This window comes from Lathyrus oleraceus, chromosome 3, assembly GCF_024323335.1.
Source record: "Lathyrus oleraceus cultivar Zhongwan6 chromosome 3, CAAS_Psat_ZW6_1.0, whole genome shotgun sequence".
Taxonomy (NCBI): domain Eukaryota; kingdom Viridiplantae; phylum Streptophyta; class Magnoliopsida; order Fabales; family Fabaceae; genus Lathyrus; species Lathyrus oleraceus.
The window spans coordinates 446,904,158-446,929,774 of NC_066581.1; the positions used below are offsets into that span (position 1 = coordinate 446,904,158).

Genomic DNA, 25,617 nt, shown 5'->3' on the forward strand with positions numbered 1-25,617 from the left:
CAATGTTGTTGTTCCTCCTCATGACCCAACAAATGGTATCATGAGTCTTTGGTTCGAGTAAAGGGATCGGCTTACTTGTATCGAAATGCACAGGAAAGAGGTGTCAGGGAGTTTTCACTTGAGGGGGAGCATTACTTAAACATTTATAAGTGGGAGAACCCATACACTTATCACCATAAGATTTTGGATGAATATGTGATGTCTCTCACTTGTTTGTTGCTTTTAACCCAATGTTGATACTCCTCCTCATGATCCAACGCATGGTTTCAAGAGCCTTGTTTGATTTTATCTACCATCTCAGAATTTGAGTTGCGTCTAACTCATCCCTACAAAATCGACTTGTAAGATGAGGATTGTCCCCACCTATAAACACAACATGGGTCATATCTCTAAGCAATGTGGGACTAAATTTAGTCCTTCAAAGCCAACACAATGAATGTGGTTAAGATCTGCAATGAGACAAGCCAAAGTGCTGCAATTAAGGCGACTAGGGGCGAACCGCAATTAAAGCGGAAAGTCCAACACAAAGTCCAACGCACACCCTCACGCTTAGGCCTCAATGAGCTCGAAGCGTGGACGATAAGGGAAGCCCAATAATGGATCTAGGATAGACTCTGATACCATCTCAGAATTTGCGTTGCGCCTAACTCATCCCTACAAAACCGACTTATAAGGTGAGGATTGTCCTCACTTATAAACACAACACAGATCATATCTCTACCCTTTAAAACCAACACAATGAAGGTGTTAGGAGTTGCAATGAGGCAAGTCAAAATATCGCAATTAAGACGACTAGGAACGGACCGCAATTTAGGCGGTAAGCCCAACAGAATAAATCAAGCTGAATTTGAATAATTGAACGATATTTTCAATTTAGGCAATTGCTTGGGGAGGACAAATTGGACGCTGCATTAATGGCGATGGAAAGAGAAGCCTCCGCGTGGATGCAGTAGTGAAAGCACTACAGCACCCAATCGGTGTGAATTCTAGAATGTCATACTTAGAAGGTTTGAACCCACAGTGGTTTCTACGTGATGAAAGTGATGTTGGAGCTGAAACAAGATGACATAGTGAGGAAATTTCAAAGGAGTTTTGAAGCTCTTTCTGTGCATTTGAAGATTCAAGATCCATAACTCATCTTAGAAATGTTCTCTAATGAATTGAGAGAGGAAATTAGAACTGAAGTGAGGCTGCAAAGATTCAAAGATTTGGCAGAAATGATGGATGTGGCTCTGCTGGCCAAGGAGAAAAAATTGGGTATGGACAAAACCCAAAAGAATGCCGTAAACATGAATCTGACTTTCAACAATTATAGTAGGCTTAGAAATTAAAAAGAAGAACCAAGGAGCAAGCAAATCAATTTTGTCAATGGAGACCAAACAAAAAGCGCAGCAAGAGAACATAAATGAGGTAAAGTTTTCACCTAAAAGTTTTATTTAGTGAAGAAAATATGGGGAAAAAATCAGCAAGAGAACATAAATGAGGTAAGAATTCCACCCAAAAGTTTTATCTAGTGAAGAAAATATGGAAGAAAAAAATGTCTACGTTTCACTTGTGATGAAAAATTCTCTACAAATTATGTAGGCAAGAATAAACATTTTCGAATGTTGGTGATAGAATAAAATAGTGACACGGAAGATTCAAATGTATCCGAGGAGGAGAAAGTTGTATGTGAAGCACAAATAAAAAATTTAGATTTGTGTAGTTTAGTAGAAATTACTATAAAAAAAATCTTTTAAGATGTGGAGTTAATTAGGGGAACAAAAGATTCTGGTGTTAATAGTAGTGGAGCTTCTCATAAATTTATTTCTTCCAAGATGATGGAGAAATGGGACCTAAGGGCAGAGACTACAACGCCTTATTGAGTCACAGGTGGGAAATGGAGAAAAAAGTTCAGTGTATTAGGGTGTGTAATGGTGTGAAGACCAAATTACAAAGAATTGATTATGTTGCTGATTTCCTTGCATTCTGTTTAGATGGAGAAGATGTTGAATGGTTGGAGAGTCTTAGAAACATTAAAGACAACTTCAAGGATTCAAAATTGAGAATCAAGAAGGAGGGTCAAGTATAATTTGTTGGGTGATCATGCCCTATTAGAAGGGGAAATGTCAGCGAAACAATTGGTGGCAGAAAGGGAAAACACCATAGAACCTTTAACCTTTATGGAAGATAGCAGAATTTCACAAGAGGTCAGCAATGAAAAGAACAACACTTCAAATTGAAAGCATGGATAATTCATCCCTACAAAACCGGTTTGTAAGGTGAGGATTGCCCCAAATTACAAACACAACACAGACCATATCATTTAGCAATGTGGAACTAAATCCACCCCTTTAAACCCAAAACAATGAGGGCGTTGGGGACTGCAATGAAGGTAAGCCAAATGCCGCAATTAAGGCGACTAAGGACGGACCGCAATTAAGATGGAAATTCCAACTCACTCCCTCACGTTTGGGCCTTAATGAGCCCAAAGCATGGACGATGTGGATAATCCAACAATTGATCTAGGACAAGCTCTGAAACCATCTCTGAATTTGGATTGGACCTAACTCATCCCTACAAAACCGACTTGTAAAGTGAGGATTACCCTCACTTATAAATACAACACATGCCATACATTTTAATAATATGAGACTAAATTCATCCCTTCAAACTCAACACAATAAAGACAGGCCAAATGCCACAATAAAGGTAAGTCAAATGCCGCAATTAAGGCGACTAGGAGCAGACCGCAATTAAGACGAAAATTCCAACAGCTTAGATGCGGCATTTCCTTCTGTTAAGAGTCCCACATCGGACAATATATGACCTGAACATGTGTTTATAGGTGGGGGCAGTCCTCACTCTGCCAACCGGTTTTATAGAGTTGAGTTAGGCCCGGTTGATATTTGTAAATATATAGTGTTGAGAATATTTGTATATAGAATAGTCTCACATCGACTATATCAGGTAATTAGTTGTAATCTCTCTATATATAATAAAGTCTAATGCTTTTAAAGACACACGGTTTAACCTAAATGTCTCTTAGTCTCTCCTAATTCAATATGGTATCTAGAGCCTATTAAGAGACAACTCTTCGCCGTGTTTTACCCGATTGACCCACTGTCTTCCGGTGATAATTTTTTTTTTGCAAACCGTGTCATCGCTCCGGTTTGCCTCTCACTTCTCCTAATTCTCAGGTAAAACCACCTTGCCGCCTGATCCGGCCGTTTTTCCAACCGCCTCACTCGGCTCCCTCCATCGGTCACAGATCCGGTCTCCGTTTTTCATTTCGACTCTCGAAAATTTGTGTTTCAATTCAAACAGCCCCGATTTTGTTTCTTTAAGCCATGGGAGATGTTGATTTCGTCTCGTTTACTAAAGTTCCGCTTATCCCATGTGAAAAACTAACCGGATCAGCCAACTACAACATATGGGCTCGTGTTGTCGATATGTGGTTTCATGGTCAGGGATATGAATATCACCTAACCACAAAATTGGTTGATATTGCCGCCGCAAAACTCGCTAAATGGAAGAAAACGGATGCCTCTTTGTGTACTGTGTTATGGTTTTCCATCGCACCTAACCTCCAAGCACAGTATCAAGCCTTCTCCACTTGTAATGAGGTTTAGGAAAAGGCTAAGAAAGTCTTCTCCAACGACGTTCATTGTCTACAGTGTCATCCTCAAACTCGACACACTGAAGTTGCAAAATATGGATATGCAAGCCTATCTGAGTAAGCTTGATGCCTTGAAAGCGAGTTACGAAACCCTCATGCCTTATGCAAAAGATGCAACAGCTCATTCTGAACAACAGAGTAAATTTTTCATGGTCATGGCACTTAAGGGACTACCACCAAAACTCGAGTCCGTTCGTAACCAGATTTTATCGGGTACTATTGTTCCTAACTATGATGCAGTTATGAACAACTGTTGCGCTTGACTACACCTCATGCATTTGATCCGATTTCCCCTCCATCTATTGTTGCTCCGACACCAGGTGACACTGTTGCCCTTACATCTCTTGGCAACAATCAGCATCGCCTTCGAGGAGGGTCATCCAACTCCAAACCTCGTCCCAAGTGTGACCATTGTAACCGGCTTGGACATACTATCAACCGTTGCTGGAAGTTACATGGCAGACCTCCACGCCAGGTAAATGCATCTCAAATTGATAACCCAGATACTATGCAAATTTTACCTTCTCTTCAGAGCCCTACGCCAAGCTACGAGGATTTTCTCAAGTGGTGTCAGACTAATCAGACCCCTGGTTCCACGGCTTCGGTTGCACACACTGGTAATTCATCTGTTTGCTTCTCTCAATCATCTCCTATTGGTCCTTGGGTCCTCGATTCTGGTGCGTCTGATCATGTTACCAATAATAAAGGTCTTTTTTCTTCCCTCTCTACCTCTGGTTTTTTACCGAGTATAACTTCCGCAAATGGTTCTCAAATCCGATCCTAAGGGATTGGTACTGTTCAAATTTTACCATCTCTATCTGTGACTTCTGTCTTATATGTACCTAATTGCCCATTTAATTTATTGTCAGTCAGTCGTTTAACTTGTTCCCTTAATTGTTCTATCACCTTTGCTAATAGTAATGTTACTCTGCAGAATCGGAGTTCGGGACAGACGATTGACGTCAGATGTGAGTCTCAGGGCCTCTACTATTTCTCTATGTCATCTACCACATGCTCCACCACAGATTCTCCACTCATTATACATGCGCAGTTAGGTCATCCAGGTCTTCCCAAGCTACAAAAGTTGGTGCCTAGTCTATCTGAATTGTCCACTTTACATTGTGAGTCTTGTCAATTAGGGAAACATACTCGTAGTCACTTTCTTGATCGAGTCAATGAATGGGCTGCGTCCCCTTTTGCTTTAGTTCACTCCGATGTTTAGGGTCCGTCGCGTACCGTGTCTACTTTGGAGTCTAGATATTTTGTAACTTTTATTGAATTTTTCACGTTGCACATGGTTATTTTTAATGAAGAACAGATCTGAATTGTTTTCTATTTTTGAACAATTTTATCGAGAAACAAGAGCCCAATTTGGTTTGTCTATTCGTACCTTAAGAAGTGACAATGCACGTGAATATTTATCCCAACAGTTTCAAACTTTTATGTCATCCAATGGTATTCTGCACCAAACATCTTGCCCTCATACACCCCAACAAAACGGGGTAGCCGAACGTAAAAATCGGCATCTTGTAGAAACCACTTGAACCCTACTTCTCCATGGTAATGTTCCTCTCCGTTTTGGGGGGGATGCGGTGCTCACGGCATGTTACCTCATAAATCGCGTGCCCTCATCTGTCCTTAATAATAAAATCCCTCATTCAATCCTGTTTCCAAACTTTCCTCTCCACCCAATTCCTCCTCGAGTATTCGGGTCAACATGTTTTGTACACAATCTCTCCCCTGGTCTTGATAAGCTAGCAGCTCGATCACTAAAGCGTGTCTTTCTTGATTATCATCGTTCCCAAAAGGGTTATCGTTGTTATTCTCATACTCTATAACGATACCTCATATCAACCGATGTTACCTTCTTCGAGTATGTTCCATATTTCGGGTCCAATCCAGTATCTCCGGAACCTCTTCAAGAAAGTACTCTCACACCTTTTCCGACAGTTATTAATGTCTCGCCTACCATTATCCCCCACCAGTCTATGACTCCTGACCCCCCTACTTCTCGACCACTTCAAACATATCAGCGTCGTCGCCCAACGTCTGTCGTCCCTGTCCCTGAGGTCATACCTGTCACTGAGGTCATTGCAGACTCTCCTCTGACGCCTCCGCCATCACCGGATCCGATCCTGCAACCTGAGTCCAATCTTTCGATTACCCTTCGAAAAGGTATACGTCAAACACGAAATCCTTCTCCACATTATATTGATTTATGTTATCATCGTCTTTCCCCTTTGCAGTATACTTGTTTGTCTTCTTTGTCTTCTGTTTCTATTCCTAAAACTCCAGGTGAAGCATTATCTCACCCTTAGTGGAGGCAAGCAATGATTGATGAAATGTGTGCTCTTCAAAGCAGTGGTACCTGGGAACTGGTTCCTCTACCCCCTGAGAAATCTTTAGTAGGTTGTCGTTGGCTTTATACAGTGAAGGTTGGTCCAGATGGTAAGATTGATCGATTTAAAGCTCGCTTGGTAGCCAAAGGATACACTCAAATTTTTGGATTGGATTATAGTGATACCTTCTCGCCTGTAGCCAAGATGGCATCTGTTAGACTTCTTCTAGCCATTGCAGCCATTCGACATTGGCCTCTTCATCAACTTGACATCAAAAATGCTTTTTTACATGGTGATCTTGAAGAGGAAGTATATATGGAGCAACCACCTGGATTTGTTGCTCAGGGGGAGTCATTGAATATGGTGTGTAGGTTACACAGGTCTCTTTATGGTCTTAAGCAATCTCCGAGAGCTTGGTTCGGCAGATTCAGCGCTGTAGTACAACAGTTTGGTATGGTCCGCAGTGAAGTTGACCATTCTGTTTTTTATCATCACTCATCCCAAGGGTGTATTTATCTTATTGTGTATGTAGATGATATTGCCATAACTGGTAATGATCAGCAGGTTATACTCCAGTTAAAACAACATCTCTCGAATCAATTTCAGACAAAAGACCTTGGTAAACTCCGCTAAGGTAGCCCAATCTAAAGATGGTTTGGTGATTTCTCAGCGGAAATATGCTATGGATATTTTGGAAGAAACAGGTTTGTTGAATGTTAAACCAGCTGATACTCCTATGGATCCAAGTGTCAAACTACTATTCAATCAGGGGGAGCCTTTATCTGACTCAGGAAGGTATAGGCGATTGGTTGGAAAATTGAATTATCTCACAGTCACACGTCCAGACATTTCTTTTGCGGCTAGTGTGGTAAGTCAGTTCTTAAATTCCCCTTGTCAGGAACACATGGATGATGTTATCCGAATTCTGAGATACATCAAATGTGCTCCAGGAAAAGGTTTAGTGTATGAAGATAAAGGACATACTCAGATAATTGGATACTCTGATGTTGATTGGGCAGGGTCATCCATTGATAGACGATCCACCTTTGGGTATTGTGTACTTGTTGGAGGAAATCTTGTATCCTGGAAAAGTAAGAAACAAAACGTAGTTGCAAGATCAAGCGTCGAGGCAGAGTATAGGGTCATGGCAATGGCAACATGTGAACTTATTTGGTTAAAACTGTTGCTCAAGGAACTTCAAATTGAAGAAGCAAGACCAATGACACTTATTCGTGATAATCAAGTTGCATTGCACATTGCTTCAAATTCAATCTTCCATGAGAGGACCAAACATATTGAGATAGACTGTCACTTTGTTAGAGAGAAGATCGAGTCAGGTGACATCGTCACAAACTTTGTCAACTCTAATGATCAATTGGCAGACGTGTTTACAAAATCTCTGCGAAGTCCCAGAACTAGTTATATATGTAACAAGCTTGGTGCATTTGACTTATATGCTCAAGCTTGAAGGGGAGTGTTGATATTTGTAAATATATAGTGTTGAGAATATTTGTATATAGAATAATCCCACATCGACTATATCATGTAATTAGTTGTAATCTCTCTATATATAATAAAGTCTCCGTAGTGCTTTTAAAACACGGTTTAACCTAAATGTCTCTTAGTCTCTCCTAATTCAATAGGCCCAACCACATTTCTTAACATCTTCTATTACCCTTGAGGACAAGATGAAAGTCCTAGTGGGGAGAAGTATTGTTAGTAGGGTGTATGTTAGAAAGGGGCAAAAGTGAAAACTAAACTTAATAACTATAATTATTACTGTAGTAACAAATGAGTAACTAATTATGTTAGTAAAACAGAATTATACAGTGGTTACAATTGTATCAGAAGAATAACTAGTTCTGTTAGTAAAACAGAATTATAAATAGTAATTGGAGGGAATGGATAGTTAGTTTTTTGAACTCAATTGTAATTGGAGAGCAGCTTTCACGAACTGGTCAGTTTATTGCATACTCTGAATTCCTAGAGAATTCTTACCTTCTTCGGTCGGTTTACTGCATACTCTGAATTCCTAGAGAATTCTTACCTTCTTCGGTCGGTTTACTGCATACTCTGAATTCCTAGAGAATTCTTACCTTCTTCCCTTGTACCAGTTGAACCTTTCAGCACTACTACCGAGTCATCAAATCTCGTTCCTAGTTCATTCAATTTTAAATATTAAAGAATGTGGTCCATGCTCTTGTTTCTAAGTTGAAGTCTTTAGAGTGAGTCTTGCGATCTTTGTAAACATGATGAACTACATTCTCAAGCAAATTTTCTCATCAAGCAAACTCCCCTTTATATCTTCTTCTCCATACAAATGTGAGGGGTCCTGCCAGTTCTATCTTAGGTTTTAAGTATTTGGTTACTATCCTTAATGATTTTTTTAGATGTACGACTTTCTTTAATGAAAGAACATTCAGAATTATTTACTATTTTCCAGAAAATCTGCAATGAAATTCAAACTCAATTTAGACATTCTATTAGTGTTTTGCACAGTGAGAATGCAATTTTTCTACGTTATGGCATTTTATGGTATGGGTCATCAATCCACTTGCCCCCATACCCCCTTACAGAATGGTGTTGCAGAAAGAAAACAGTGTCATATTATTGAAAAAGCATGTACTTTGTCCATACATGCCATTGCACCTACAAACTTTGAAGGTGATGATATCCTTGGTGATGGTTATTTGATAAATAGAATGTCTCTTTCATCTATAAACGACGAAGTACCTCGTCTCTTTTATTTCCTTATGAAGTTCTCTTTAAGGTTCCTCCTTGTGTTTTTTATTCTACTTGTTTTGTATAAGATCTTACTCCAGGTCTTGATAAGTTAAAACCTTGTGTTATCAGATTTGTCTTCCTTAGTTAATCTCTTCAACACATAATTTCTATTTCTATGTATCAGTTGATGTCATCTTCCTTAAAAATACCTCATTCTTCACTTCCCGTGTAACACAAGAGTTTGTGCCTCAAGTATTATCAATTCCCCTTTCTCTTCCCTTTAGCACGAGTTACTTGTGTTAGGTGCACCAGAGTCTTCCTTAGTTACTCTTGAATTCAAAAAGAATATCGTTGTTACTCACCTTCAACACATCGTTTCTATGTACCAAGTTGACCAGAATGCAGACATGCAAATAGCTCTTTGAAAAGATAATTCGTTCTACTAGAAACATCATGCCCCTTATAACTAAAATCATAGCCTATCCTCATCCAACTGTACATTTATGTTTGGCCTTTCTGTGACCATCCCTAAAACTGAAGCACTCTCATCCAAAATGGCAACAGAAAATGTGTCGGACAAATTTTGTAACGGAAATTGCATAGACAAAGAAATTACACAAAATATTTAACCATTTTGGTAAGTATGCATGTTTGTAATATACACCTCAACCATGGAGTGGTAATATGCAAGATTTTGGCAGGGTATTATAGTACTTATCCCTATACCTATGATTTGAAAAAATCCATGTACCCAATACTTGTATGGCCACCAACGTTTTACCCGTACCTTATGGGTGCCTAAGTGCCCATACCCGCACCTATTACCCACTATTCTAATAAAAATAAATCGCATTATTATTAAACATCATATCATTTTAAGTTTTAAACTACATTAAAAAAAAATCAAAGATTTTATTTGAATTATGAATTAAACGACATAAAAATGTGTAATAGTTTAATAATGATGTGTTTTTAAAAGTGATAGACATGCATTTTTGTTATATAATAATATAAATTAAAATATATAAATATATGTCGTGTAGGTACGGAGCGAGTGTGGGTACTAAGATACCCATTTCCGCTTATTTTAGTGGGCAATTACCCGTGCTTATGCCCGTATCTATTTTGCGGGTTTTTACCATACCCGTTGTGGGTGTTTTTTGCATGTATTCACTAGATATGGGTCCAATTGCCATCTCAAACCTCAACTTAGAGCATAATGGCTTGGAAATGAAATTTTAAGTAACTTTAAATTAAGTAAATTTTTAGGGACTGCAGATTCATGTTTTAGTATAAAACAGATTAATACCTCGCTTTTCCTGTCAATACTCCAAGCATGCATGGTCCCGCCTCCTGAACCTTGAACATAGAAAATTTAGTTTTGTTTTAACTTTTAATCCTCTATATCAATAAACAATTATAAGGGGGAGTAAAATGAAGAGGAAAGCATTTGGAGATTTAAAAGGGATAAAAACAATACCACAAATAAAAATCACTAATGTGTTCTGAAGCAAGATATTTATTACTCTAGGGCTACAAACAACTTTTGAATTCACAAGACTTTAATGCCAAGAATGATGATTGCTCAACAAGACTCTTTTTTAACAAACTTAACAAAACATTGAATATATAGTAGTGACTCGGGAAACATGATTAGATGTGGGACTAGATCCTTCTGTTGGGTCTGCTGGGAATGTTTTAGTGGGCTTTATTCAGGATAGGCCCAAGGTTTGGGGAGTTTATGAACACAGGGAGAAGGATACTGCTGTGGTATAACTGCTGCAACCTCTAAAGTTTTATTTTATTAGAGAAATTTAAGGTGAGGTGGTGGTGCCCCAGCCCAAAGCAGAAAAGACCTTAGGGCTCAAAGGAATTTTGAATTTACCTCCCTCCAAAGACACTAGCGGAGTTCGAACCCAGAACCATTGGAACCAAAACCTGCCTTTTTACCATTACACCAAACCCTTGGAGTTCTGCAGCCTCAAAAGTTAGTTAGGGGAGATTTACCATTAGACCAAACCCTTGGAGTACTGCAGCCTCAGAAGTTAGTTAGAGGAGTGTGTGTGGGGATCATGCAAGAATTTTGCTAGCCTTGTATTTCCTCTCTTTTGGGACTTTGAAATTGAGAATTAATTTAGTACTCCTTGTGAGTTTTGAGAGCTTTGCCTCTTCTGTGTTCTTGAATGAACCATCTTGGTTCACATCAAAGGTTTTGATATCTCTGCTGTGAATTCTCACTTGACGTACAACGCTTAAGTGTGGCGTCTTCTTTTCATCTGTCTTTCTCCATCGTTTTCCTATTGTTCTTTATCCTTCCATGTCAATTTATTTTATGAACCTATTTTAAGGTTTGTACCTTTATGTGCATTCCATCATCATTGTCTTCTTCCTTACATGTGGCACCATATCCAAGCAATACAAAGTTTATAGTTTTATTCATTCTTGTTCAATAAGAAGTATGGGTGTCATTGAAAAATTAAAAGATTGTTATAAATAATTAATTAATTTATTATTTTTATTAGTAATTTAAGTTTGGATCTTTAGTAAGACCCATTAGATCAGAATACTCTATTTAAAAAGATTAACACTTCTATATTTTTAATAATTGTTGAAATACAAGAGACTAAGAGACATTTGAATAAACCGTGTGTTTTGAAAAGCACTACGTAGACTTTATTATATATAGAGAGATTATAACTAATTACATGATATAGTCGATGTGGGACTATTCGATATACAAATATTCTTAATACTATATTTACAAATATCAACACTCCCCCTCAAGCTTGAGCATATAAGTCAAATGCACCAAGCTTGTTACATACATAATTAGTTCTGGGACTTCGTAGAGATTTTATAAACACGTCTGCCAATTGATCATTAGAGTTGACAAAGTTTGTGACGATGTCACCTGATTCAATTTTCTCTCTGATAAAGTGACAGTCTATCTCAATATGTTTGGTCCTCTCATGGAAGACTGGATTTGAAACAATGTGCAATGCGGCTTGATTATCACAAATAAGTGTCATTGGTCGTGCTTCTTCAATTTGAAGTTCCTTGAGCAATTGTTTTAACCAAATAAGTTCACATGTTGCCATGGCCATGGCCCTATACTCTGCCTCGGCGCTTGATCTTGCAACTACGTTTTGTTTCGTACTTTTTCAGGATATAAGGTTTCCTCCAACAAGTACACAATACCCAGAGGTGGATCGTCTATCAATGGGTGACCCTGCCCAATCAGCATCGGAGTATCCAACTATCTGAGTATGTCCTTTATTTTCATACACTAGACCTTTTCCTGGAGCACATTTGATGTATCTCAGAATCCGGATAACAGCATCCATGTGTTCCTGACAAGGGGAGTTTAAGAACTGACTTACGACACTAACTGCAAAAGAAATGTCTGGACGAGTGACTGTGAGATAATTCAACTTTCCAACCAATCTTCTATACCTTCCTGAGTCAGATAAAGGCTCCCCCTGATTGGGTAGTAGTTTGACACTTGGATCCATAGGAGTATCAGCTGGTTTAGCATTCAACAAACTTGTTTCTTCCAAAATATCCATAGCATATTTCCACTGAGAAATCACCAAACCATCTTTAGATTGAGCTACCTCAATACCCAAGAAATAGCGAAGTTTACCAAGATATTTTGTCTGAAATTGATTCGAGAGATATTGCTTTAACTGGAATATACCCTGCTTATCACTACCAGTTATGACAATATCATCTACATACACAATAAGATAAATACACCCTTGGGCTGAGTGACGATAAAAAACAGAATAATCAGCTTCACTACGGATCATACCAAACTGTTGTACTACAGTGCTGAATCTGCCGAACCAAGCTCTCGGAGATTGCTTAAGACCATAAAGAGACCTGTGTAACCTACACACCATATTCGATGACTCCCCCTGAGCAACAAATCCAGGTGGTTGCTCCATATATACTTCCTCACATCGGATAATATATGGCCTGAAAATGTGTTTATAAGTGGGGGCAATCCTCACTCTACCAACCGATTTTGTAGGGTTGAGTTAGGCCCAACCACATTTCTTAACATGGTATCAGAGTCTCGTCATACTCGAGGAAAATGTTGGAAATTGATTGGTCGGCCTCCTAATAGAGAATGGGGACAAAAAAGAGACTTATCCAGAAATGCACATATGGCTGGAAGTACTAGTGGAGACAGTCTAGAAGGAGGGGTGCACCTTAACCTAAGTGAAGTAGAAAAAGTGAGATTTCTCCTCAGTAAGTTGGAGAAACCATCGGGTACTTGTTCTTTAACACGTCCAGGTACGTTTCTATTATCTTTTTCATTTGACAACTCTGCATTTTCGTTTGGACTTAATGCCTCAGATATACCCTTTAATCAATACTGGATATTAGATTCTGGAGCCACCGACCATATGGCACCCTTACCCATACACTTCTCCACCTATTCACCTTGCCCTAGTAACAAAAAAATATCCACTGCAGATGGTACCCTTATAACTGTAACAGGTGAAGGAACAATTAAACTTAATTCAACCATGACTCTTAACAACGTCCTTCATATCCCAAAATTGACTACTAGCCTAATTTCCATACATATACTCACAAAAGACTTATCACGTAATGTTATTTTCTAAAATAACTCGTGTTTTTCAGAACAAGAATTCGGGGAGGACGATTGGAAGTGCTAGAGAATGGAATGGTCTTTACTATTTTGATAACAAAGATTCAAGTCCATATTTTCTCAACAACAATTTGTTTTTGTCAAAATCAATAAAGACCAATAGGGAGAAGGTTCTCTTATACCATTGTCGTCTGGGTCATCCTTCGTTTAGAGTCATTACGCTGTTATTTCCTATTTTATTTAATACATTAGATGTTGAGAGTCTTCATTGTGAGGTGTGTGAGCTTGCTAAACACAAGCGTGTACCTTTCTCTATTAGCAATAAAATGAGTACTTTTCCGTTTTATCTAGTTCATAAAGATGTGTGGGGTCCATCTAATATTCCAAATATTTCAGGTGCTCGCTGGTTTATCACCTTTATTGATGATTGTACTTTGGTTACTTGAGTCTACTTAAACAAAAATCTGAAGTTAGTCATGTGGTTTCTCAATTTCTCTCTATGGTTAAAAATCAATTTGGTATGAGTATTAAGAGGATTCGATCTGATAATGCCAAGGATTATTTTAATCACAATCTTAATTCTTTGTGTCAAAATGAAGGTATCATTCATGAGTCTTGATGTGTTAAAACACCCCAACAAAATGGCATTGCTAAAAGAAAATATGGGTATTTGTTTAGACCAAACACGTGCTATGATATTTCAAAATAAATTTCCCAAGAAATATTAGGGCGAGGCAGTCTTAACTGTATCGTATCTCATAAATCGTTTGCCTTCTATTGTCCTTGCTTCCAAAACTCCTATGAAAATCTTATTCTCGTTCTATCCTAATGTGCCTAACTCTAGTAACCTCACTCCTAGGATACTTGGGTGTACATTGTTCGTCCATATTCATAGTGATGGTAGAGGGAAACTTGATCCTAGAGCCTTAAAGTGTGTCTTTATAGGATATTCTTCCACCCAAAAAGGTTACAAATGTTATCATCCACTGTCTCAGAAGTTATTTGTCTCTCGAGACGTCACTTTCCATGAACAAGAAAACTTCGTTCAAAATCATCTTCAGGAGGAGAACGTAAATAAGGAAGATGAATCCCTTATACTTCCTGACCTTACTCTTGAAACTGAAAGTGATTCTCTCCACCACCACTACCATCACACTATCAAGATTTACACCTTCCAATTGCCCTTAGGAAAGATACCAAAAACTGTACCAAACAACCACTTTACCCTTTATCTAACTACCTAAGTTTTGAACACGTTTCACCTACCCATAAAGCCTTCCTTACAAATCTGAACACTACAAAACTACCTACCTTTCTATCTGAGGCATTGTCTAACAGAAAATAGAAACAAGCCATGGATTTGGAGATGGAGGCTCTGGAAAAGAACAATACTTGGGAATTGGTTTCTTTACCAAATGGAAAGAAACCTGTAGGGTGCAAATGGGTATACACTATTAAATACAAGGCAGATGGATCGATTGAGAGGTACAAGGCAAGATTAGTAGCCAAAGGATTCACTCAAACCTATGGAGTAGATTATTCAGAGACATTTGCTCCAGTTGCAAAAATGAATACAGTTAGGGTGATATTATCTTTAGCAGCTAATTGCAATTGGAACTTAAACCAATTCGATGTGAAGAATGCATTCCTTCATGGTGAACTTTAAGAAGAAATCTACATGGATATACCTCCTGGATTCCGTGAACATACTACCACCAACACCGTTTGCAAGTTAAAAAAAAATCTTTATATGGGTTAAAGCAATCGCCACGAGCACAGTTTGGAAGATTCACTAAAGTTATGATAGGTTTGGGCTTCAAACTGAGTCAAGGAGATCATACCTTATTTATCAGACATTCTAAAACAAGGGGAGTAACTATGTTATTGGTATATGTGGATGATAATAGTCACAGGTAATGATGAGGAAGGACAACAATTGTTGGATATAACCTTAGCCAAGGAATTTGAGATTAAATCCTTGGGGAAATTTTCTGGGAATTGAAGTTGCCCACTCTAAGAAAAGAATTTTCATATCTCAACAGAAATACATTACTAATCTTCTGCAGGAAACTGGCAAGACAGCAAGCAAGCCTGCAAATACTCCAGTTGATCCAAATGTAAAGTTGGAAAATGCAGAAGAAGATATTGCGGTTGATAAGGAAATGTATCAGAGATTATTCGGAAAACTTATATATCTCTTGCATACTAGACCTGATATTGTTTTTTCTGTTAGCTTAATCAGCCAATTCATGCACCGACCAAAGGAGATTCACTTACAAACTGCGTTCCGAATTCTACAATATTTGAAAGGAACACCTAATAGAGGAATTTTGTTTGAAAGAAATGGGAGTGTAGGTCTTGAAGCATATACCGATGCCGATTATGCAGGGTCAATTGTTGATAGGAGATCAACGACAAGTTACTGCACTTTCCTAGGTGGAAATCTTGTGACTTGGAAAAGTAAGAAACAAAATGTAGTATCGAGATCTAGTGCTGAAGCGGAGTTCAAGGCAATGGCACAAGGGATATGTGAACTAATATGGCTGAAATCAATCTTAAAAGATCTAAGGATAAAGTGCGATGAACCAATGAGATTTTATTGTGATAATAAGTCGGCTATCAGCATAGCTCATAACCAAATGCAACATTGTAGATGTTTTTGATTGGCTGCATTTTATGTTAAAACACTTACTGTACTTAGATGTCTTGACTGATGTCATGACATGCTTAAGTAGTATGCTGCAGGATTAGCTAATACAGGATTTACTGGATGTCAAACTGAATATTATGACATTCATTCATGACAGCATTTTCTGGATGTCAAATTGAATGTTATGACATTCATCCCTGACAGCAAATGCTAAAGTATAGGCTAATTTTTCTGTTATGTTTCAGTATTTATCTCAGGCTGATTTTCAGGAAACTAACAGCTGTGCTAAAATTAAGAGACCTAGCATATAGCCTATTTGTTAGCACCCTAATGTGTGGAAATTAGGTTAACTTGCTTAACCCTAGTTTTATGAAATTCAAGTTCAAGGCCCAAGTACTGCATTATAAAAGGATGGCAATCCTACTTTCAGCAATTCAGTGATTTGAAGCGTGAAGAATTCAATATATCATTATATATCATTGTTGTACTTTCATTGTGTCTTGAATTAGGTTTTACTTGTGAGCCAAGTAATTATCACCTAGATGATTGCATTGGACTAGGGTGTTTATTGAGTTGTAATTGTTGTGTCACTCTAAGCTTTTAAGCGTGAGTGTTGTGTTTCTTGATTAAAGCTTTTAAGCACAATCAAGAGTTGTTTGAAGTATATCTTCACCACTGACTTTAAAATTCTTAATGGTTGTAATCACTGCTGTGATTGAGGGGGAGTGAGTAGGTACTCAGGTCTTAGTTTAGATTGAAATTGCATTGGGTAGGTCTTAAGTGATAGGATTAAACTGGTGGTTTAAGTCCTGAATTAATACCTCTTATAGTGGATTTCCTCCCTGCCTTGGTAGCCCCCAGAGTAGGTGTGTTTGTCACCGAACTGGGTAAACAATTCTATGGGTCATTTACTGCTTTTTACATTTACTTTCTGCATACATTACCTGTCTGCGCAGGATTGGATGTCATAACATCCAGTGTGACATCGATAGTCTGTTACTAGAATTTCAAACATGACAGAACCAAACATATTGAAGTTGATAGACACTTCATTAAAGAAAAATTAGACATTTGCCTTATTTGCACTCCATATGTGTCCTCTCAAGACAACCTTGCAGATCTTCTAACAAAAGGGCTGAACAATAATAACTTTGAAGAAATTGTTTTTAAACTGAGAATGATAGATATATATTCACCAACTTGAGGGGGGTGTTATAAATAATTAATTAATTTGTTATTTTTATTAGTAATTTAAGTTTGGATCTTTAGTAAGGCCCATTAGGTCAGAATACTCTATTTAAAGAGATTAACACTTTTATATTTTTAATAATAATATATCAAATTATTCAACTTTGATAAAGATTATTATTTATAAAGTTGACATCTTTTTCGTCTTTAATTCTTAATGAAAGAAACAACTCAAGGACAATCCATTAAATTCTATGCAATCATCACGAATCATATCAGGTATTGATAGGCACACCATTGCTGGACTTATTGGGCCAACGGTTAGGTTGGACCAAAGAAAGAAGAAGAGCAGAAATGGAAAAGGCAGGATGGAATATTTAAGTGGAGAAATTTGTAAGGGAGCTAATAAAACAACAGACAGGTTGGAGCCAATCAGTGATGGAAGGGTGTGCGGAAAGCATGGGAAGTTGAGGGAATACGAGGGAGGGAGGGAACTAAAAGAGGTGTCAGATTCATACAGAAATTTTGGCAGGCCTGGGAAAAAGTACCATTCTTCTGAGTTTATATCTATTTTTCTGATTTATTTGCTATACATATTGTTTCTACATTATAGCAATGCTAAGTACATCTCCATTTAGTTCTAATGTAATTACCAGGAAGTATCAGACACCAAAGAGGACAGAGGAATAATCATGCTAAATAAGAGGACCAAGGAATAGTAATGCTAAATAATGAAAATGATAGCAATAATAATGACATTAATCGAGATGATTGAAGAATATGAGGATAATCAGTTTTGAACTATGTTGTTTATAAGTTGTGTTTTTTAACTTATTAGCTCATGAATTTAGACTCTATGACATGAACTATAATTTGATCTTATGAGATATATGGAATTAAGCATTTTATTTAGGGTATACAGCCCTTTATAAACTTTATGACGCCTCCTAAGTTGAGGGGATTTTTGTTAGATGCAACAAAATGATGTTAATAAAGCTAACTTGTAAAATATATACATAAATATATACCTGCCACTACATACTTCCCATCTGGGGTAAATGTTGCCTCTGTTGAGGTGCCATGAGATGGTTCCAAACTAAACCCACAGCGCTGCACAAGAAGTTCTACCATAAACTTAAACATATTTCGAACAAATTGCATAAATAAATTATAGAATTAAATATGTTTTTTATCCCTGTAAATATATCATTTTTTTTTCTTTTAGCCCACTAATATGAGTTACATAAGGACTAAAATTAACAGTATATACATATTACATAGACAAGTTTCAATATAAACAAATTTTGCAAAGACAAAAATATATGTGTAGGGAACAAAAACAGATTTAAACATTAATTTAACATAGAAGCTTTGATTTGATTATGAAAGAAATTAACCTTATCTCCTCCATATGCATCAAGAACATATATATTGTTATTAGTTGTAGACAGAAGCATTGATTTTCCATCATTGCTGAATTTAATATCACAAACTTCAGCTTTATCACCACCAACGAGAAAGGTGTCGAAGGGACCCTAAACCAGCATGGGTAATGTCAAAGTTGTGAAATTATGAAAAGCAAAAACAAAAATTACAGAAGAGAACCTTGTCGTATGAGCGTGAATCGAACAACTTTATAGCTCCCCCTTCCATTGCTACGGCAAAGACCAGGCCTTGTTGGTCATAGGCAACAGTAGGTCTACCACGTACATGTAAGATTCCCTGAAAACTATAACAGTGAGTATAACTCATAATTTTGTCTCTCTCTCTCTCTCAATTTTTTCCCTGATGCAGTGTACGAGTTTATATCTTTGGAAGCTCAACTGAAACTGAATTCAGTAATATCACTTGAGTTCTGAATAGCATACTACAAGTAGCTGCTTGTTTATTATCTAGTATATAGTATACTTAGTTATTATCATATATTGTACCATATAGTCTCTTCACTATTATAATTAAGAATGATATTCTTTTAATTGGTCATAGAAAGATATATAACTACAGAGATATTGAAGAAAAAATAGACCAACCTGGCAGGCATTTACACGTAGATCCCATAACCTTACACTGTGGTCTACAGAACCAGACATGAAGCTATCGTTGATAGGAGACATGCAGAGAGAAACAACTCTGCAAAACAAGTATAAAACAGAAATCAGCAATGCAACCACGTATAGCAAAGAACCAACAAGCACAAAAGTCAATCATTAAAATATTATTGTCCTAATCTCACTTGAGAAAACTATTTATCTTGGATCTGAATTGGTTTCAAGAAAGAATGAGGTAAAGGAAAACTTACTATGTAATATGGGATTAAATCTTGTTATTTTCTTCTATTTCCATTGGTTAATTTTTCTTATTTCCTTTTATTTGTGCAGTTTTGTATTTCGGTATATATTGTTATCATAATAAGTTTTATTTCCCTTAACCCTTGGATAGCAATTAGTAGATTGTATGTGTAGTAATCTATAAAGTGTAAATTGTGTTTGTTGTACTATTGAATCATTTCAAGAATAACTATCAAAATTTCCATCTTTTCCATTCAGTGTCAAGCTATGCTGTCAATAGAAGGGAGGGTGACCGTGCAGCGTGCACGATCACGAGTTTTTGGTACAGAAGCTGCGGCGTGCATCTAACTGCAGCTGAATAGTGCTATTGCACCCACAACTGGGGCATGGGGTTTGAATGGCGCAAATCACACCATAGTGTCGCTTTCTTAGGTTAGTTCCTAAAATACCTTCGCAAATATCTACATGGTTTGATTTGATTGGATATGTGTGTAAAAAAGTTTTACATTGTTGGTGTATACAAATTAAATTCTTATATCAGTTGAGGAATAATGTTCAGATTTTCCATCTTTTCAAGTCTTACTTCAATAAAAGAGAAAGACAAAACAAATTTAACTCCCCAGAGGAGAAAGTAAGACTAAAAATCAAGTAAAAATCAGAGACTGAAAATCCACAGGTATACTGATCTTTGTCCTACTGTCAGAGACTAAAAATGGCCCAAAACAAAAAGGAAATCATACAAAGATAATAAAAAAAATAAACAAATGAATAAATAAAGAAGATAATAGAAACTAAGCAAAAGCACTTTTGCAAGGAAAAAACCTTCATTCAGAAGAAGAAAGTGTCCAAACCTCTGTTTATGCCCTTTGAAGTATCGTAGACAGCGGTTATCATACATTGATAAATACCGCAACGATTCTGGCACACGAGGAAAAAAGAAGTCAATAACCACAAACATATTGTAGTCTAAAATAACAGTAATAAAAATGTAAATTAGACAAGCTCACCTCCAGTAGACTCCAAATTGTACCTTGAAGAGCATATGACAGAACTTGGATGATGAGTAAAGCATATTTGATCAGTACCATGTTTCTTATGATAAGTGGTCTTCAACAACCTAGAATTCACCGTTATAACATAAAATGCTTTAGATGTGCCAAAATGTTTAGTTATAAAAATTAGGTTTAAATAGTCTTTTGGTTCATGTAAGTTGAAGAGTTTTTTATTTTCGTCCCTATATCATTTTTTTTAATAATCCCTAAATGTTAAAATCCTTTTGGTTTTATTCCCTAAAATTATAATCCACAGGAAAAACTGAAAGAAAATTAGCAGGAAAGCAAATGAAATTCAACATTTAAATACTTTATAAAAAACATACACCGACCAAAAACAATCACACCAACTTCCATGACCAAAAGAGTGTTTAAGCCTAAAAATTATTCATATAGGAAACTGTAAATCATATAAACTTGCAGCAAGATAAAGGCGTCGTCAATTAATTAAAGGGACAAAACATAGAGGCGCTGAATCATGATGAAAAAATGGAATTTCCAGAAAGCAAAGAGCAAGTAATTTATTTGTGTTGTGAGCATGGACTAACTTAGCATTAGCAATGTCATAGAGGCGCACTGAATCATCCTCACTAGCTGTGACAAGTAAATCATCCTTACGATGGAAACCAATTGAATATATCTTCCCAACCTGCAATTAAAAGCATATGAAGGAGAAACATATGCAATGAATTTCAACGCGATTTACAAGAACATAGACATAGGGTTTCGTCCTAAAATGGTTCAATAATGAAACTCAAAGTGTGAAGTAAGGGAAGAGTTACGAAGTCGGAGAAAACTGCTCCAATAGACATGGTGCGGACGATGTCGTCGTCGAGCTCTGAAAGTGATGTCGTCATCCTCGACGATGAACTGAGAGCTGAGCAAAGACGCGCACAAGCAGTGACTGACTCAACTTCTCACACTCCTTTTACTCATCGCTTCCTACTTCGTATAGATTCGTTGGGATTCACTCGGGAAGTGGTGAGCTTCGGTGCACATATTTTACGATTATTACATTTACTATATTGCAAATAAAAATAAAGTGGAAATCATTAACTTCAAAGTCTAAGTATAATTTATTGATTGCTTATAATTTGTTGAACACTTATTTTTAAATTTGAGTTTGGCCTAATCGACAAAAACCCTAATAGTATATTTTATTTATAAATATAGAATTTTATTAATGTTTGAATAAATTAATCAATTAAAAGAAGGATTAAATATGTTAATGGTACTGTCATAAAAAAAATGTTAATGGTATCGACAAATAATCTAAAATCTTGTCCTCTTAAAATTTTATATCCCTATTTTTGGTCTATGTCATCTATTTAATTTAACATAATACAAAGAAGCTTAACCAAAATACATAGTAGTTTAATGCCGGTAGCATTATCAAAATACAAAGTACTCGATTGCAGCAGCCAGAACACATAGTATAACCAAAATACATAGATAATTTTCAACTTCAAAATATCTTCAGTACTTCAAGTTCCCTCGTCATTTTCATTGTAATTTTTCATTCTCCTAGCACTCTTACTTGGTCCTATTGAGATATCATCTTCAGTGGTTACAATTGGATTTTCTGGATGTTTTCCAGGCCCCGTGGTGTCTTTTGTTTTAAGAGTCGTGATTCTTTCACTCTTTCTATTATGAACTATAGCATGCTTGACTTTCTTCTTCTTTGAAATCATAATCTCCATCTACGGTGGGAAGTAATAGTTAGGACAGCACAACTATCACAAGGCTATAAATTTGACATAATCAAACTTGCAAGATCACTGAGTGTTGCCTTCACAATTCCTGGAGGTTTGAATGTTTTGGAGTTAGTGACTTTTGGTGTCTTCCCAATGAAGATTCTAGCACTAGATGATTTTGACGGGTTGTGGTTTACAACAGGTTTTGATTTGGAAGGGCTTATGTCAATGTTAAGAGGTTGAATGTCCAAAACAACATCCTTTTCATTGATGACTCCATTCAACAATAAATCTAGTATATCATGTTATAAGCCATTGTACCTATCCAAACCAGTCTAAGATTCTGATGTAGCCTGAGAATCTAATGTAGTATGAGTTAGGCATACAGTGGTATTACTTGGGCATGCAGTTTGAGTAGTTGGTGTAGCCTGAGCTTGTACTGATGCCTGACTTGGTCCTGGATTATTCTGACTTGTGTCTGTTGTTTTCTTACTTGGATATACATTTCTTTGACTTGGGCCAACATTGTTCTGACTTGGGCCTGCTAATTGCTTTTTCTTACCATTCTCCTTTTTATTGGGTTTACTACTATTCACCGACCCCTTAGGTCTCCCTTGAAAAAATGAAATAGTATGAGCGTAATTGGCATTATACCTAAGTTGATATATGCATTCATCAAAAGCAATATATTAACCCTTTTTGTTGTTTCCTTTTGGACATTGTCAGTTTGACTAGCCTGTGTGGGTATTTCACGTGTTATGTTAACTTGGTTCTTGTGTAGTGCAATATGTTTGTTCATCTTGCATGTTCTAGTGTTATGGTCGTACTCCAGACATGTCTTGCGCATATGGCTAGTATATATTCTTTTCCATTTAGTTTGGTTTGATTCATCTAGTTCCCTTCTACGAAGCTTTTTTGGCCCTCTGTCCCTCGTTTGAACATTGGAGGGAAAATCACAGGATCATTGGTGTTGGGCCATTTATTTTGGCCATTTAAGTAGGTGATACCTTCTTCGTAACATCTTACATAAGTTATCTTTTGGTAGGACTTATGGACATGATTGATGGGACCGTCTACTTTCTTATGGATTGTAGACACTGCATATTTACATGGTATTCCAATCAAATCTCAAAAGTCACATGAACATGTTTGATTAGCCAAGTCAACCACAAAGTTATCAGTAAACATGACATGGGCAACTTGGAATGTCAACTGTCATGCATAAGTTGCAGTCCAACTTGTAATCTTTTATATATCTTTATCTAATCTCTTAAGTGATTTTGACATGATCTTTCCCTTATAGTCATTAAATTTTTCTCTCAAGGTTACAAACTTACCCATAAGATAAGTTCTAATTCATTCAAACATAGTAATAATTAGTTTGTCCCTTTGTAGCAAAATAATTGCATTAAAAAATTCACTTAGATTATTCATTAACGCATCACACTTAGAATATAAAGGAAATGCATGCTTACAGAACTTTGTTTTTAGAATTGCCTCAAACCATGCATAAGCATTTATGTTGACCTCCTTGATTTTATGCATATGTTACTCATGAACTTCAATGTATGTTGCCTTTGCTGCAGCCATCACGAGATCCTTAAATAGAGTTTCACCTATAAACCTCTTCTTAAAGTTAGCATACAAATTTCTCACACAAACCTATGTTCAAGTGTTGGGTATTACTCCTCGAATACATGTACCAAACCCTGCAAAAATAACAAAACATTTCATTTCAGTTGCAATTCAATTATCAAGTAGTCAACCAAACACAATAAGAAGTTAACATACCTTTTGCTAGTCAAAAATGAAACGCCGCCTCCTCTCATCAATATCTTTAAGAAGGAGCTTCATAAACCAACTCCAAATATCCTTAGGTTCAATTTTTATTACTCCAAATGCAATAGGTAAATATTGGTCATTAGGACATCTTCCCACAACAATCAATAATATCCCATCATACTTGTGCTTTAGATGACATCCATCTAATCTAATAAATGGTCTATAAGCCAATCTCGGTGCTTTCTTTGTTCTATCAAAACATGTATAACACCTTTCAAACCTTGGTTGTAATCTTGGACCTAGAGATTGAATCTTAAACTTGAATGTATTTCCTGGTGAAACCTATCTCAATTCAGCACCATATGACCATAATAAACTTTATTTTTGCTAGAGTCCCCCTCAACTATCTTTCTACCAATCTACCTTGCCTTAAATGCCCTACAACTAGGGGTTTTAGTAGCACATCGCATCCTAACATTTGCAATTACATCATTCAACTTCGTTTTGTTATTATTCTTCATCTTATTAACAATGGCTTTTGCAACCTGATCTGTCTTTGCACTTTTATTAAAAAACTACCTTCCACATTTATGTTTCTTAAACAATGTCTTAATTCTAAATGTTGTTGATCTTAAGACTTTACTACACAACACAATGTAATCACATTGTTTTTTTTTCTTAAAAACCACCTTACACCTTAGTGCATCATTTTTTTCAAATCTCACATCCCTACCATTCAAAATATTATGTTCCAATATAACACTCTTGAATTGCTTGAATGAGGAAAATTTAATTCCAACCTTGAACTTAAAATCATTTGTAATTCCATATTCTTCATTTAACCTAACCACATTTTGCATATCATCACTACTATCATCTTTAGCATCACTATCAAGCTCATCAGTCATATTATTCTTCTATTACATGTTCCTTACCTATCTCCGGTGTGATAAAATTATGATTGTCTGCCTCACTAGAGCTTGCACCATTTGTAACATGTATGTTTATGGGCTAACCATCATCTAAATCCTTATCAAAACTCTCATCAAATTCATTCATCCTTTCTTCTTCAATATCTTCAAATTTGATACCTTTGACAGAGAGACACCACTAGAATCCTTACTATCATCAGTAGATGTATATGTTGGAACAAGATTTGTTCAAGCTCCTAGAAGATTTTGATGATAACAAAGTATTTAAAGAATAATATGATTTACTAACGGTTATTATAGGTGCAGGATCAAAAGACATTAACCTTGATATAAATCAAGTTAATCACTCAAAATAACCATTAAAGGAAAGAAAAGTTGTTCTAAATCTAAAGGATCAGAACCAAGCTTTCAAACTCTGATGAGTCTACTCAAGTCTTCCAGATGTTAAACCTAAGCTTACGTGAAATACAAAGATCAACAAAGCTCTGAAGATTGGAATCGTTTGAAGCAAGCATACTCTATTTTAAAAGAATGACTTTGTATCTTATGAACAAGCTTCATCGGCAATTCTAAAGATACTGCTTCAAAGAAATTTGTCTACATCAAGTCATCAACTCTAAAAGTAAACATCTAGACTAGTTATGATCAAGACTCGGATGAAGAGGAATCTCAGAACCTGTGAACTCTAG

General features: G+C 36.6%; 1 protein-coding gene across 2 annotated transcripts in view; it reads right to left on the bottom strand.

The window, feature by feature from the left end:
* The window catches only part of LOC127128113 (protein ANTHESIS POMOTING FACTOR 1), a 24,783-nt gene extending 3,226 nt beyond the window's left edge, over positions 1–21,557 (bottom strand). The window contains exons 1-9 of one of the 2 annotated variants that reach the window (XM_051057360.1): positions 21,303–21,557; positions 21,069–21,169; positions 20,476–20,585; positions 20,320–20,386; positions 19,211–19,310; positions 18,786–18,902; positions 18,578–18,715; positions 18,209–18,290; positions 10,031–10,074 (exon numbers count right to left, since the gene is read on the bottom strand). In XM_051057360.1, coding sequence (XP_050913317.1) covers positions 10,031–10,074; positions 18,209–18,290; positions 18,578–18,715; positions 18,786–18,902; positions 19,211–19,310; positions 20,320–20,386; positions 20,476–20,585; positions 21,069–21,169; positions 21,303–21,377 — 834 coding nt within the window. In that variant the 5' untranslated portion in view covers positions 21,378–21,557. Of the gene's footprint in view, positions 1–10,030; positions 10,081–18,208; positions 18,291–18,577; positions 18,716–18,785; positions 18,903–19,210; positions 19,311–20,319; positions 20,387–20,475; positions 20,586–21,068; positions 21,170–21,302 lie in introns of both variants that reach the window. The other variant, XM_051057359.1, reaches the window with a different exon arrangement.
* Positions 21,558–25,617: the final 4,060 nt, after the last annotated feature.